The sequence below is a fragment of the Benincasa hispida genome, unplaced genomic scaffold, assembly GCF_009727055.1.
Source record: "Benincasa hispida cultivar B227 unplaced genomic scaffold, ASM972705v1 Contig32, whole genome shotgun sequence".
NCBI lineage: Eukaryota > Viridiplantae > Streptophyta > Magnoliopsida > Cucurbitales > Cucurbitaceae > Benincasa > Benincasa hispida.
This window is the reverse complement of record NW_024064797.1, coordinates 174010-186536: the sequence shown is the minus strand read 5'-3', so window position 1 is coordinate 186536 and position 12527 is coordinate 174010. Positions and strand designations below refer to the sequence as shown.

The following is a 12527-nucleotide window of genomic DNA, read 5'->3' as shown; positions in this document are numbered from 1 at the left end:
GTAGCTATGTTCCCAGCTCCCAAGTCAGACGAATCCCTAAAATGGTAGGCTTGTTGAGTTGGCAATCTGGTCATTCTCACCTATAAAAATCAGAGGATCGCCTTCATGAGCAGGAGTTCACAACTCACTTAGGATTCAGGTCATGTCACCTATGGTCATCCTAGTGAAATGTAAGTCTCTATTACTAACGGCGTTATATAAAGAGACTAATCATTTCGTGGTCCGATCTTATACAAGCTCTTTGTATAGGATACCCCGCTCATATGTCTCCACATGAATGATCAAGATTAGATCATTTGTAGCACTTTACAACACTTGTAACACCTACAAAGTGGGTTGTATCCGTAGTGTCACCAAGATAAGGCACTCAACTTTACCCATCTACTACAGACTGTTTAGGTTATTATTTAAACAAGATTCACTTGTATATCTCCACATACTTGTTTAAATTACATGAAATAACCTCGGATCTTAGTCTATTGGATTGAGTATATGCTTATAAAATAACATTTATTTTACTAACAACAATATATTTATACAAAGTTTACAAACTACGAGATTACAGAGAGATTTAGGAAACCATTCCATACAATTGATATTCATGTTTTTGCTTGAATGTATACATATTTCTATTTTAGACTTGCTCGGGATGACCAAGAGTTAAGTTGGTGGTGTTTTATTAGGTCTTTATAAGATGTATATTTTCTATGTTAATCTCCCCAAAATAGTGTTGATTATTTGCTTTTAATGCTAATTTTCTAGGTAAAATGATATCAAAGGTGTTTAGGAGTCATCCCAGAAAATTGGGCCAAAAGGATAAAAAGTGACCAGAAAATAAACTAAGTTGAAGAGAATCAGAAAATTGCCAAAATGTCATCGAGTTTCACCATCGAGTTTTAGCGTCACAACCCTAGGGAAAGCGTTGAGCAACGCTTAAAGACAAAACACTCACTTCTACTGCAAAATAGGGCAACATTGCAACCCTCCCCACAGTGTTGCAACGCTCCAGAATTTGACGTGATTCATCCCGCATGCGAGCCTCGCGCAACGCAATGTTAACCTCTAGCGTCACGTCTCAAGTGCAACGCTTCTTGGCTTTTTGCGATTTAGTATTGCAACGCTGACCCCAGCGTCGCGACGCTATCCTGCAAGTATAAATACTTTTTCTTTCATTTTTGTTGAGATAGGGGAGCACGATTTCGATAAAGACTGAAATTTCTCTCTGTATCAATTAGTCTTTATGGTAATTTTGTTTCCTACTTAGTTTATATTTTGATTTCTTTTTTAATTGTAATCAATAACTTATAATTCTTCATGAATTTATCCATGGATTTGTGAAGTATTAAATCTTGTTTCTATTTCAAAAGTTCTTGCAAATTCTTTTGAGTTACTTGTCTTTATCATTAGCAATCTGATTTGAGCTTTCTTGAATCCAAAATTCTTGAAACATGTTGAATGATCTATATCTTGAACATGTTTAGCCTAGATACTTGGTTTTGTCACACTCATGATTGAATGCGTTGCTTTTAATGTGTTCGATAGAATGTTTGGCTAAGATCTACAAGAGGCAATAGTAATTGTGTGTTGAATGGCTATCTTAAGATGCACTAATTACTAGATTGAAAGAAAATTCGGTTAATTGAGTAAGCATCTTAACAATTAATCGACGCAATTGAATCCTAGAACTTAATGCGCGTCTTTTCTCTTCTATATGGTCGATATCGAACCCAATAGAGGTAGAATCATGTAGATTGATTAGGGTTGAGGCTGTCCTACCTTAATTGTTTATTAGGACGCTCTTACTAGGTTATTGCTAGTTGTCCGCCTTTGTAGAAACTAGCTTAATCTAGTTAAGTGGGTAGTTGCGAGCTTAATCCAATTGTGAATTAAACTTATAGCTTTCATAGTTAAGCTTGGTTAAGGTATAGATTAAATAACATTTCCCTGTGGATAGGTTGTTATTCGAGCTTTACAAATATTCTTTGTTTCGGGTTAGATAGAACTAATGACACCTACTTAGCTTCAAATAGTGATATATTTCTATCACTTTTTATCCGTACAAAAACTTGTATACAAACATTTCCAATTTTCCAATTTTAATGTACAAGAAAAAACAATTTTAATTTAGTTAGTAAATGTATGTTTACATTTAAAAATAAAATAGCACATAGCAAAAGACTTACCTGAGCTACATAATACGCAACATAATTCACCATTTTATCAATATCATTTCTTTCAAGAATTTTTAAGTTACTAGAAGGAGTTTTGTTTTTTTCCATGGTCTCCTCAACCTCTTTTTCTTGTTCTTCTTGCGGAAGCTTTTCAATTGGAAGTCTATCATTCAGTCTTTCCATGATTGTTTTAACATTCTGATGATCTCTTCTTGGCCTTGTTTCAAACTTTTTTGCTCTTTGTCTACCCTCTGTTGGCCACTTTTCAGTTCTTCTATTTCCTCCATTATATTTTTCCCATACTCCTTTTTTCCTCCAATTAAATCTCTTCCTTCATTTATTTCTTTCTTTCTCTTTCAATCTTTTCCTTCTCTTTTTCTTCCAAATCTATCAAATATTTTATGGTGGCTGTTTGTGATTCTTGTTCTATTGGAATTAGTGGAATTACACAAAACTACAAGTTTAAACACATTTTAAATCATTAGATCAAAAATAGGAAAATACTAACAATATTTTTTATGATATATGTCTATCACTGTTTTCGCTGATAGAGAGTGATAGAAGTCTATACAGTCTATCGGTGATAGACTACTATCTGTTTTTTATTTGAAACTATTGTAAGTAATAAAAATGAAGCTAAGAAATTATAGAAAATACTTACATCCCTTCTTTGAAAGATATTTTCTTCAAGATTTCTCCAATGATCAAGTTACAAGCATTCCCATGATATTATTCTTGGACTTTGGTTGCAAATTTTTCTTCCAAAATCCAATATCTATTGCTGAAAGTTTTGGTATTATTTCAAATGCCCAATAAACTAGTGCTAAATTGAAACCTTGAAGGCATACAAAATCTTTTTTAGTAGAAGAAGCCTTTTTGAAAAATTGATATGTCAAGTTATATGACAATCATCCCCAAGGATAAGTTTTAGATTCTTGTTCATTGTCCAATGTTTCTAATTAACAACATTGTGTCCTTGCCTAGGGATTAGAAAGGACTCTAAGAAAATGAGGTTTGCCAACTTAACCTTTACACTATCACTTTCATAATCATATAGGAACTTAAACCTTTTCTCAATGTCCTTTCTATCAATCAAAACATCATTCTTAAAGACTCTTTTTCTAAGTTAAGAAATTTGTTCTTTTTCTTCCAAAACTATTGATGATAGTTGAGTACCATTTAAACCTGTGATTAAACAAAACTCTTTTAATCTGAAATCTGCTATATGCCTATTAAAGTTAAATGTCAGGACATTTGACTTATTTTGTGATGCATTGTTTTCTTAGAAGGTAGTTTATGAATCTTGTGGGCATTTTCTCAATTTTTATATTTAGAAAGTGGCCGAAAGGACAATTTCTAAAAGTATTTAAATTCCTATCATCTAATTGGTTTTTTATAATTTGTATTACATCTAATGAGATGTATATTGTTATCTTCAAATGCTTGTTCTAGTCTTGCATTATTGTTTGATGTTCATGTTCTTGTTCCACCCGTTTAAACATACAACTATCAGCAATAAACAAGTGAGATATAACTATATTCTATCATTAACTATTACTCACTATTATCATTTAATGACTTCTATCACTGTCTATCATCGATAGACAGTGAAGGAAATTTGAATTCTATCATTATCTATTGCAAATCATGAAATGTGATAGGCAGTGATGGTATTTCTTTATATACTAAAACATGCCGGTTGTAAGTAGTCTATGAATGATAAAAAACCACCATCTGTAAAAGAAATATCAAAACCAACATAATGTATATACATTGGTAGTGGTATGAATGATAGACAACATAAAATACTTAATATCATATATAGACACTGATACTACTTTGTTTATAGTAGCTATCATACATATATGAGAAAATGTTCATATCACTGATAGATAGTGATATACTATTATCAATATCTATCATAGTTTGTTTATACCTTCAGTTTTAGTTTCCCTTGCTCTTCCTTTTGGGTTTTTGTCTTCTTTTGTTTATTTGATGATTCTTCTCCTTTAACTTTCTTCCTTTTGCTATTGCTTACCATCTACAAAATTTAGGATTAATAAATATTACCACTACACAAGAAACAAGAATTAGGCTTAATAACTATTGATTAGAAGTAAAGAAAATAGTTATACCTTTTATGTTAAGTAATTATTGATGTAGTGGTAGAAGAAGCAGCTGCGGAAGAAGGATTAAGAAGAAGAAGAGGACCAAGACGAATTAGAAGGGAAATGAATAGTTGATAGAAAAGGACGTAAATAGAGAAAAAAAGCAGCAGTGTCGATGAAGCAACTTCGAAGGAAGAAAATGCCATAAATAAGGAAAAAAAAGACGTGAAGCAACATGATGAAAGAAGAAGAAGAAGAATTATTTTGACAGAGACGACATGAGGGAGGTGAAGCGTTTGTTTTGTTCGATTAGAGGAGATGTTGGTGGAAAAAATCAGGTCAATTAATCGGGTTTTATGTTTTCCCTTTTTTTTTGTTTGGACTGGACTTTTTTGGTATTTTACATCATTTTTGGATTTGGTTGGGCTGCAACTGTTCTTAATGTTTTTATTTTGTTACAAGTTGTAAATAGTTTGACCTAGTTTTTTATATTTAAAAATCCCCCATTTTATAATATTATATGAGTTAGAATACATTGCATAACATATAATTTAATTAAAAAATGAATTGAATTTATAACCTGACATATTATAGTTCTATCTATTTTTATCCTCATATAAAGGAATTTTTAATTTTAAAATTTGAAATTAAAACTGTGGTTACACTAAAAAAAACAAAATATTGTTTTCAAAATTGGAAAACTATTCTTAGAAATAGAATCCACGGGCAAGTACATATTTACTAAAATGAATATTAAAACTTAAAATAGAATTCACTTAAATAATTAAAAAAAAAATCATCTACCCATTAATAATTAAAAGTCGAATTCAAATTTTGAGAAAAAATGTGAGCTTTGAAATTCCAAGGGAGCAACTGAAATGTATTTTATCCAAAACGTAATCAATTAGAAGAAAAAAGAATAAAAGAAAAAGAAAAATTAAAAACATAAGAAGTGGTGGTGGCCGGAACCGGCGGGACGAGTAGAAGGACCTTATCTTCTCTCTCAGACGATGCACTCACTACCGTCGCAAGCGATTCGACCACTTTCACTCTCATCTTCTTCTTCTTTTTCATCATCAAGCTCTCTCTACCTCCGTTTCATCTCTTCAACCTTCCCTGTTTCCCCTTATTTCAATCCCCAATCCCCTGTTTTCACCGCCATTTCCCGCCGACTACGACGTTCCACTATCAGAAGCTGTTCCTCCATCACCGCCAAGCCATCCTCGGAGATCAGAAGGACCCGCCCTAAGGATGAACCCGATTCCAAGCTTCGGGCTCTCCGTGATTTGTTCTCGAAACCCAACATTGGTATCGACGCCTATGTAATCCCCTCACAGGATGCTCACCAGGTCGCCCTCGTAGTTTCGTTTTTTCTAATTTCTTCTGTGTCATTAGAGCATAAAGTAATTTGGTCATGTTACCCAACTTTGCAGCGTTTGTTCTGGTGGTTTTTTTTTTTTCTTTTGAAGGAGAAATATGAGTAAGCAAGGCTTCATTCGATAACCATTTTTTTCATTATTTTGCTTATTTGCTTACAATTTTCTTTTATTTTCTTTTCTTTTCTTCTTTAAAGGAAATAAACTTTTCATTGATTTAATGGGAAAAGTTTAATGTTAAAAAATCATTGATGAAAATATCTATCGATATACCTGTAAACTGAAAGTTTCGATATCAATATTAAATATCTATGGATATCTCCATCATTTTTCTATTAATACTTGTAAAAGATAGAAAATGTATACTGGACAAAAATACTAATAACAATATCCTTGTTTGGGAGTAAAACAACTTAGTTATTAATCTAAATAAATCTTATAAGTTTCATGATTTATGGAAATATATGTCGATATAGATATTTTGTCGATATACGTGTAAAATTGAAATGTCAATATCGATATTAATATTTTAATCCTTGCTCAAAGTACAAGATACAAAAGCACGAGTAAAGTTCAAAAGTATTTCAGTTTAAACATATGTCTTAATGGAGTAATCATCAAAAGCTTTGGGTTGAAACACCATGTCAAAGCTAAGAAATGAGCTGAACCAAAACGATCTGACCAATCTATTGACTTGACATAAAAAATCCTTCGATTATGCTCAAATCAATTTCTGAAATCAAGGCTTTGATTGCATTTGACCATAATAGTTGAGCTTCAAATATATTTTCTCAAAATTTCTTAACCATGGTTTTCATATTTCCTAAGTAAACTGTAAGTATTTGAATTCTTAGGCAGATTCTATAAATAAAAACAAGTTTACGATGGTTTTCTTTTTTGCGAAATGTTTCGGGGAGAAGAAATGTGGAGTAGTTGAGATTTTATGATCCTGATTTTTTATGGAAGTTCTATTTTGTATCTGTTTTCAGAGTGAATTCATTGCAGAATGTTACATGAGGAGGGCCTATATATCTGGATTTACTGGCAGTGCTGGAACTGCTGTTGTCACGAAGGACAAAGCAGCACTTTGGACGGATGGACGGTATTTTCTTCAGGTGAAGATTGAAATTTGCACATTATCCTGTTAATTGTCCATGTATAGATTGTGAGAATAATTTTCCTATTATTGATGATCAGGCTGAGAAACAACTAAACTCCAGTTGGACTCTCATGCGAGCTGGAAATCATGGAGTGCCCACCCCAAGTGAATGGGTTGCTGATATTCTAGCTCCTGGTGGTGTAGTTGGAATTGATCCTGTGAGCAATTGTTCTTTTGCATTCTTTTAAGATGCTTTCCCCTGTCCTCTTTTCCAAATCTAACTTGGTTTTGAATTTTTTTAATTTTCTTTCTCAATTCCATCTATATCCGTAGGTAATATTTCAGTTTCGTGTAGTCCGTCCTCTATCTAATGCCACCTATTGATTTCGTGAAGGGAGCAGTTTCTGTTTTCTGCCGATGCTGCAGAAGATTTGAAAGAGACCATTTCTAGGAAGAATCACAAGTTGGTTTACCTATATGATTACAATCTCGTGGATGAAATATGGAAAGAATCAAGACCGAATCCACCTAAAGGCCCTATAAGAGTGCATGACCTTAGATATGGTGGTTTAGACGTTGCATCAAAGTTGGCTTCTTTGAGGTCTGAGCTTGGAGAGGCTGGTTCATCTGCAATCATTATATCTATGCTCGATGAAATTGCCTGGCTATTGAACTTGGTAAAGTTTTATCTTATTTGTTTATTTTAAAATAACTAAAGCTGGGATTTTTTATGCTTTTTCAAAATTTTAGCCACAAACTATGCTGTTATCCTAATTGTTTTCATTGCTTTGCTTCTAGCGTCTAATCTTCAAGCTAGATTACTCGAAGAATGTGATTCCACTTCTTTTCTGTTTGTAATTACAATGAATGATATTCGGTAGAGCATGCTATATATAATTTTTCTATTCCTTTGCAGAGAGGAAATGATGTTCCAAACTCACCTGTTATGTATGCATACTTGCTAGTTGAAATTGATGGAGCAAAACTGTTTGTAGATAATTGTAAAGTCGCACCAGAGGTGATGGATCATTTGAAAACTGCAGGAATCGAGTTAAGACCATATGATTCGATTATTTCTGAAATTGAAAAGTAAGTTGAGTTAATTGAAACTTTTTTCTCTGAGTTGGTTAAGATGGAGATTGTTTTCTAAACAATTCTAGTTTTTCATTTAATTTCTATATGGAAGATCCATCAGCACTGAATTAAACATGGACTGAACAGAGCTTACATTTGAATGTGAAATATGTAGAAATTTTCATGAGCAAGTTTCACTATCATGGTATGCATGAGGTTACGAAAATTGAAAAAAGAATACAAAATGAAATATGATATTCTTTCCATGTTTTGCATTGTCAATGAAGACAACCCTTTGTGCTTCAGTTATCAATTACAATTTTAATGTTGCAATGATCACCACTCATGCATATGGTCATACCTTTAGTTCAATGATGGCTGGATTTTTTTAACAGTTTGGCAGACAAAGGAGCTAATCTTTGGCTGGACACATCATCAATTAATGCTGCAATCGCAAATGCTTATAGGAGTGCATGTGATAAATACTTTATACGCCTGGGGAATAAAAGAAAAGGCAAGGGTAAGACTTCTGAGACCTCGAATAGTCAGGTTGGACCTACTGGAGTCTACAAGTCATCTCCCATTTCAATGGCAAAGGCCATAAAAAATCATGCTGAGTTAGAGGGGATGCGCAATTCTCATTTGAGGTAAGACCGTTCTATCATCAACATTTTGCTTCAGTCTTGAATCTTGATTGTATAATACTGTAATTAATATGCTTTGCCACTTGAAATATCCTTTTATATAGTAACAGATGACTTGCTACAGCCTACAACTTATCCATTTTGAATCGTATTACTTGCTAATCGTTTGTGTTTTTCAGTACAGATTGTGTAGATGCTTTTAAAGCTAGTTATTTTGTTTAGTGAATTAGTGGTACAATGTTTTCCATGTAGAGATGCAGCTGCTCTTGCTCAATTCTGGTTATGGTTGGAGCAGGAAATTCTTAATGGTGTCAAACTAACGGAGGTAGAAGTTGCAGACAAGCTTCTAGAATTTCGAAAGAAGCAAGATGGTTTTGTTGACACAAGTTTCGATACTATTAGTGGTACGTAAATTGCCTTGTGCAATTTTTCTTTTGAAAATCTGTTATTTAATTAAATGTTCCTGTTCTCAGTTTCTTCAGCTTCACGACCTATTGTTGGATTGATTTTTCAGCCTCTGGTGCAAATGGCGCCATCATACACTATAAACCAGAACCTGGTGATTGTTCTGTTGTGGATGCAAATAAACTCTTTCTATTGGACAGTGGAGCGCAATATGTAGATGGAACAACTGATATAACTCGTACAGTTCATTTTGGTGAACCAACCACTCATCAAAAAGAGTGCTTTACAAGAGTCCTGCAAGTACGAAATCTCAATTTCCCTCATTTCTGTAATACATACCAAATTATAGACTGATAATTATTTATTTTTTGAAAGATCTCTGTTGGATTTGGAATTTTGGATAAACAACAATTCATTTACTTCAGTTGTCTAAAATCTGTTTTTCATATCTGCAGTTCAAAACCTATTAAGTTATAACCATATTCTATCCTGTACTACTTACTTACCATCCTATCTCTTGCTTCATTTTAGCATGTGATACCAGTGGCATTTGTTGCTACTTTCCAAAATGGATAACAAATTAAGACAAGAAACCACAACAGATGAAGTATCTATATATTTTACTGTCATGTTCTACTTCTTAGTTGGATCTTTGTTCGTTATGGAGGTGTTGGATTGTTTCTATGATTTCTCTTTTCAACCATAGTGGAACAAAGTATGAATACCAACTGTATTTGTTGGATCATTGAGAAAGGCCTGTTACCGATGATGCTTCCTTGTATATTCATACTAAACAACCTTGTGGTAAAGATGTCTGAACTGCAATATTAAGGAGGGATAAAATGTTGGTTGTCCGTGCATATAATATGTAATTTTTTTTCTTTGCATTTATTAGTATCTGTAATTATTTGATGCTGCCAAATTCTGGAATTGGAGGAACTGAATGTATCCCCTATTGCATTAAACAATTGCAGGGCCATATAGCTTTAGATCAAGCAGTGTTTCCTCAGCATACCCCTGGTTTTGTATTAGATGCATTTGCTCGTTCTTCTCTCTGGAAGGTTGGGCTCGACTATCGGCATGGTATTTCTTCTTTCTGGTGACTAATGAAGTAATGATCTTGAGAGCAGAATACCTACATATATAGTATGGCTTGATTAGAGATGTACTGATTAGTTTTTTTCCCCTTCCACTTGTCTATCAGGGACTGGGCATGGTGTAGGGGCTGCATTAAATGTTCATGAGGGACCCCAAAGTATAAGCTTCCGATTTGGGAATATGACTGGCTTACAGAATGGAATGATCGTTAGCAATGAGCCAGGCTACTATGAAGACTACTCTTTCGGTATTAGGATTGAGGTAAAACCAATCAAGCGATAATGTTTAGGTGTGTAGACTTGACTAGTTAATAGGAATTAATGCCTAGACTAAATAAAAGAGTATGCATCTACATGTAGTGAAATAATTTTTTTAAGGGTTTGGCACAAAACTTATCGTTCCTTCTACATATTTTGAATGTGAAAGAGCTTAAACTTTTCTGGTTACGTTTTTATTCATTGTTTTACCAGTAATTTTGATGGTCTTCTCATGCAGAATCTCCTTATTGTGAGGGACGCTGACACTCCAAACCATTTTGGAGGCATTGGATATTTAGGATTTGAAAAACTCACATTTGTGCCCATTCAGGTAAACAATATGAAAGTTATACAGATGAGTAATAGAAAAGAAAAATCATTAGAGAATATGACAATGTTGTTTAAGTTTCTTTTTGGAATATATTATCGGAAAAGAAAGTCAATGTTTTAGAGATCATAATACTAGCATAGCATCTACATTGGCGTGCAAGGTATAAAGCATTTAAGAGGATATAACAAAAACTCAAGGACATGGACTGCCTGAGCTATCCCATATGGATTTATGGTCTTATTTTGCCTCGAACTAGATTGTTAAAATTATCATGCATTATGATCGCCCATATCCACTTAAGGTTGCTCGAGGGCCATGAAAAGAAGCTTCATTGTTCTCTTATTATTTTTAGTCATACGATTTATCAACTTGTTTGTTGGGGAAAAAAACTCTTGCATCATTGTTGTCTATAATGATTGAAGCCTTTTATGTGGCCTACCTCGTGTCTACTGTTTAAAATTTTTTTACTTCAAAATACTGTTCAGATAAAAGTCCACATCCTGCGACTATTTTTCTATCAGGCTCTTTTTTTAACACTTTTTTCTGCCGGTTTTCTTATGCAGACCAAACTGGTTGATATCACTTTGCTCTCTGTTGCGGAGGTCAATTGGCTAAATGATTACCATTCACAAGTCTGGGAAAAGGTTTGACATTCATACTCCGATTCTTATCCAGGTTCTAATTTGGCATCATTGTTATATTTGGAGCTTACCAAAACAGTCATCTGTTATTCTAAATTAAGGGCATGCTTTTAAGAATTAGAATTGAAGTAGTTTATATGAAGGGACCAGAAATTTGCAACTAATGACAGTATTTTTAATGGTATGAAGTAGTTTGTGCATGCTACTAGAGAATGAGAAGGAGAAAGAGGGAGTGTTTGTGATTGCCTTGTTTTCTCTTGTTTATTGACACATAGTTGTACAGGTTTCTCCATTGCTTGAAGGTTCGGCTCGCCAATGGCTGTGGAACAACACTCGACCACTTGCGAAAACCTGATTTGATTTTTCATTTACATTCTCTAGGTTATTTGGCATGTTGTGATTTGTGACCATTGAATCAAATGTAGATGAATAGCGAAATGATATGAATGGGTTTGAAACTGAACTTGGAAATTTACTGCGATAAGAAATGGGTTGTTCCATGTTTACTTTTAAAACTAATGTCTGCTTGTTTTTTAAGCTCGTTGATTAAGTCCAAACCTTACCATAATCAGTTAAGACATTACTCTTTTCCTTTGAATTAGAAGTTTAAATATCCACTTCACATTTGTTACACTAAAAAAACAGCGGACACGTCTGTTGCAAGTTGCAATCATTTCATTTATAATTTGCACACTTGTTTAAAAAAAATGTCTTAGGGTTGTATTTTATGTTTAATAGAGCTTCAATTGATTAATTTTGTATATGTTATGTTGTAGATTCTGAAAAATGTCTAGTAAGTCTGATTTAAATAGATATAAAATTAAAAGTTTAAATTCTGTTAGGCACAAAAGCAAAAGAACTTTTAAGCTTTATGAGCCAAAATTATAATATTACCTTAATTTTATTTAGAAAATCATATGAGACACTATAAGAAGTTTGGTTAAATGACATATATATATATANATATTCTTGAAGTTTGGTTTATTTTAATTCTTAAATTTTAAATTTGCTTTAAATCAACCTCTGACCAACTTTTCTGTTGACATAAAGACGGATAACTGGTAAATTAGTGACACATGTGGCAAATGTACTAAGTTTCAATCATGTTTTTGAACTTTAGAGAATGTTTCCATTATGCCATTGTCATTTTAGAAGTTTTACTTTAACCCTCAGCTTTTGACATTGTTTCAAGAAAAAAAAATCATTAGCTTTTAAAGGTTTATAGTTGGAAGAAGAAGAATAGGAAAGGATAAGGTTATCTCGTGGATGAGATGATACTTTCGCTTTATGTGTTGGCCCCTATGACTCCTGGGCTATTTGGAC

At 33.2% G+C, this 12527-nt stretch overlaps 1 protein-coding gene across 1 annotated transcript; it reads left to right on the top strand.

Annotated features, from left to right (window-relative positions):
- The first annotated feature begins 5170 nt into the window (after nucleotides 1–5170).
- LOC120069360 (aminopeptidase P2) lies at nucleotides 5171–11741 on the top strand. The gene is made up of 13 exons (XM_039021106.1): nucleotides 5171–5628; nucleotides 6645–6770; nucleotides 6853–6972; nucleotides 7156–7431; nucleotides 7671–7843; nucleotides 8224–8475; nucleotides 8725–8876; nucleotides 8987–9177; nucleotides 9852–9960; nucleotides 10082–10236; nucleotides 10471–10563; nucleotides 11127–11207; nucleotides 11488–11741. The coding sequence occupies exons 1-13, from the start codon at nucleotides 5290–5292 to the stop codon at nucleotides 11557–11559; spliced, it is 2139 nt and encodes a 712-aa protein (XP_038877034.1). The 5' UTR covers nucleotides 5171–5289; the 3' UTR covers nucleotides 11560–11741.
- The last annotated feature ends 786 nt before the right edge of the window (nucleotides 11742–12527 follow it).